At 49.9% G+C, this 2,500-nt stretch overlaps 1 protein-coding gene across 1 annotated transcript in view; it reads right to left on the bottom strand.

The window, feature by feature from the left end:
* plcxd2 (phosphatidylinositol-specific phospholipase C, X domain containing 2) overlaps positions 1-1,583 on the bottom strand; it is a 9,629-nt gene extending 8,046 nt beyond the window's left edge. Inside the window, exon 1 of the mRNA XM_036520606.1 lies at positions 1,475-1,583. Coding sequence (XP_036376499.1) covers positions 1,475-1,583 — 109 coding nt within the window. The remainder of the gene's footprint in view (positions 1-1,474) is intronic.
* Between the last annotated feature and the right edge of the window lie 917 nt (positions 1,584-2,500).

Below are 2,500 nucleotides of genomic sequence, written 5' to 3'. Positions count from 1 at the left end.
ACATGTGGTAGAGTACCTGCACCAGGTGTGGTGGTTACACTGAGGGGGCGTGGCTTGTAAGCACTGCGAGGGTGGGGTGGAAGTGAGGGGCGTGGGGTGTCAGGAGTGGGTGGGAGGATGTGCACGGGGAACAGGGTGGGAAGCCCAGTTTTACAGACGAATTAAATCGAGTGGGTGTGGCTTAGGAGCAGTTTGTTGGTGGGGAGTGGGGTGGAAGCGAGGGAATGGCTGAGAAGGGGCTGGGTGGTGAAAAATATACCAACAAAATTTCCACTGAGCGCATTTCATTCATGCACTGCGGACAGGCCGTCTGTCTGTCTGCCCGGGCACAGTGCAGCAGGCTGCATATTCAGGTCAGCACCCAGATTAGCAGCCTCAAATCCTCCTTCGATCCACCAGACAAACTCATTAACAAACCCTTCATTAACAAAGCACACATAACCAGCTACCACACAGACACGCACCGTCAGACGCTGGGAAAGTAAGTTCAAAATTTACTTTAAAACCAGCCCCCAGCCAAAAAAAAAGCCTGACGCAGTGTCTGTGCAATAAAGAGATTTACTCACTTTAGAGACAAGAAGTGTACAAAGCAAACAGCAGAACCTGTGGAGTAACCATGACTACCTGTGACAGCATCTAATCATTTTCCTTTGAGTCAGGCTGTCTACCTGTCCCGACGGACACCCTCTCACCTCTCCCCCTCTCTGTCTCTCTTTTCACTCCTGCAGTTAGTTAGTTAGCTTTATTTATTAGCATAACTATTGGCATAACAATGACCCATTTTGCCAAAGGAAATATTCCTCATGATAAGGATACAATAAGACTACATCTGCCAACATTTAACAAACAGACACTTTAGATTTGAAACCACCAATAACAGTAAAAACAGCCAGGTAGTATCCAGTAGCTGGGTTCTGCCCCTCGGCTGAGAGTTTTGAACTCAAAGCCATGCGGTTCGCATTATTTGTTGACTTTGGACGCGTTTTGTGCGGTTCGTGCGGATGACGGCATTGCGTCGTGCGCATTGCTGTGCGTGTGAGCTGCGCGATGAGTGGACCGGGCGGGCTGAGGTAACGTTAACAGCTCGCTCTTGCCTAAAACAGCAGTGCCACCCCCAGAGGGACACAGCCCAACAACCCTGTCCGGAAAATAACGCTCTATAAGCACTGTGCCACGCTTTGCGGTCCCCCCCCAAAAACTGAGAATGACAGCAAACTTTGATCTCCCCAGAAGGCCTACTGATGGACTACTAAGGGAAACATTTATAAGTTTCTTTACCAGTACAGTAAACCTACATCGAAAATAATAATTCCTAACATAATTTTCAGTTTTTGATACATAAAAGCATCAAAACAGTTTTGTTCAGCAGTCTTTTTACAATTTCCACGCGACCTGTAACCTGTAAGGAGCCGCAGTAAACGGCCTTTGAAAGTGGATGTTGTTGCGCGTCACGATCAAGCCCCCGCTTTCTTACCTGGCACCGCCAGATACTTCAGAGGCATACAGGTGAGCGCCGGGCTGAGCGCGCCCATCCAGTCCGCGTTCGCGCCGCCGCCGCCGCCGCGTTCAACGCCCACCTTCATGCCACCTCTTTCCACGCACACGCACAAGTAAGTCTAACACACGAAGCATCTGCCTGCGGCCTTACGTGGAAATCCACGCGAGTCCGGCGAGGCAAATCATTGCGTGGAGTTCTCGCGACTGAAAAGCCTGCGCCCGCGAGCTCCTGCGGGCACGGAGCAGTTTCGTGCGCTGCCGAGCAGCACACTCTTCGGCTAATGAAGGTAATCCTCTTAGTCCGAAATTACACCCGTTATCCCCCCGGCTTCAGTTTAAAACCCCGTGGGTCGAAGAAATCTTGTGATTATCTCCGCCCTCCCCCTCTGCACCGCCGCGGGGAGATCCAGCCGATGGTGATGGGTAGGCAGAACGCCCCGGTTGCGCTTTAAGGAACAGCGTTACCTGGTCCGGGCGGCGTTGACGTTCACCTGTCACCTGACGCGAACACCCATAATAATCACTAGAGCGTTAAATCAGCTCTAATGCTGGTGGCTTAAGTCGTTTACCTTAGTGACAGTGATACACGCTCGCTTCGCCTGCCACTGCGTTCACATAAACGCGAGTGGCTGGAGATGCGTGTGGATTATTTTCAGCGGGGAACGCGGTTAAGTAGTTAATGTAGTGTTCAGCTTGATTTACTAGGAATTCACCAGGGCCTGATTATTAACAAAGACGAGCCAGGTGCTTAAGAGGTTGGACAGTTGTTTGTAACGACTGCAGGTCTTTCTTACTACATCTTAACCCCTCATGCTTTACATGGACTTTTCGAGTGCATTTTCAGAGACAAAACCGCATTTATTTACAGACATTGGTCTTTCCACCGACTACCGTTGCATTGAGATCTTTGACCTGAATCAACGGGCAGGTGACTGTAAACTAGGGGTATAAGGCATTTATGTATGCATGTATGTAAGTAATTGGCAGATGCTGTTGTCTTGAA

This window comes from Megalops cyprinoides, chromosome 2, assembly GCF_013368585.1.
Source record: "Megalops cyprinoides isolate fMegCyp1 chromosome 2, fMegCyp1.pri, whole genome shotgun sequence".
NCBI lineage: Eukaryota > Metazoa > Chordata > Actinopteri > Elopiformes > Megalopidae > Megalops > Megalops cyprinoides.
The sequence above is the reverse complement of the archived record's forward strand: the minus strand, read 5'-3'. Positions and strand labels throughout refer to the sequence as shown.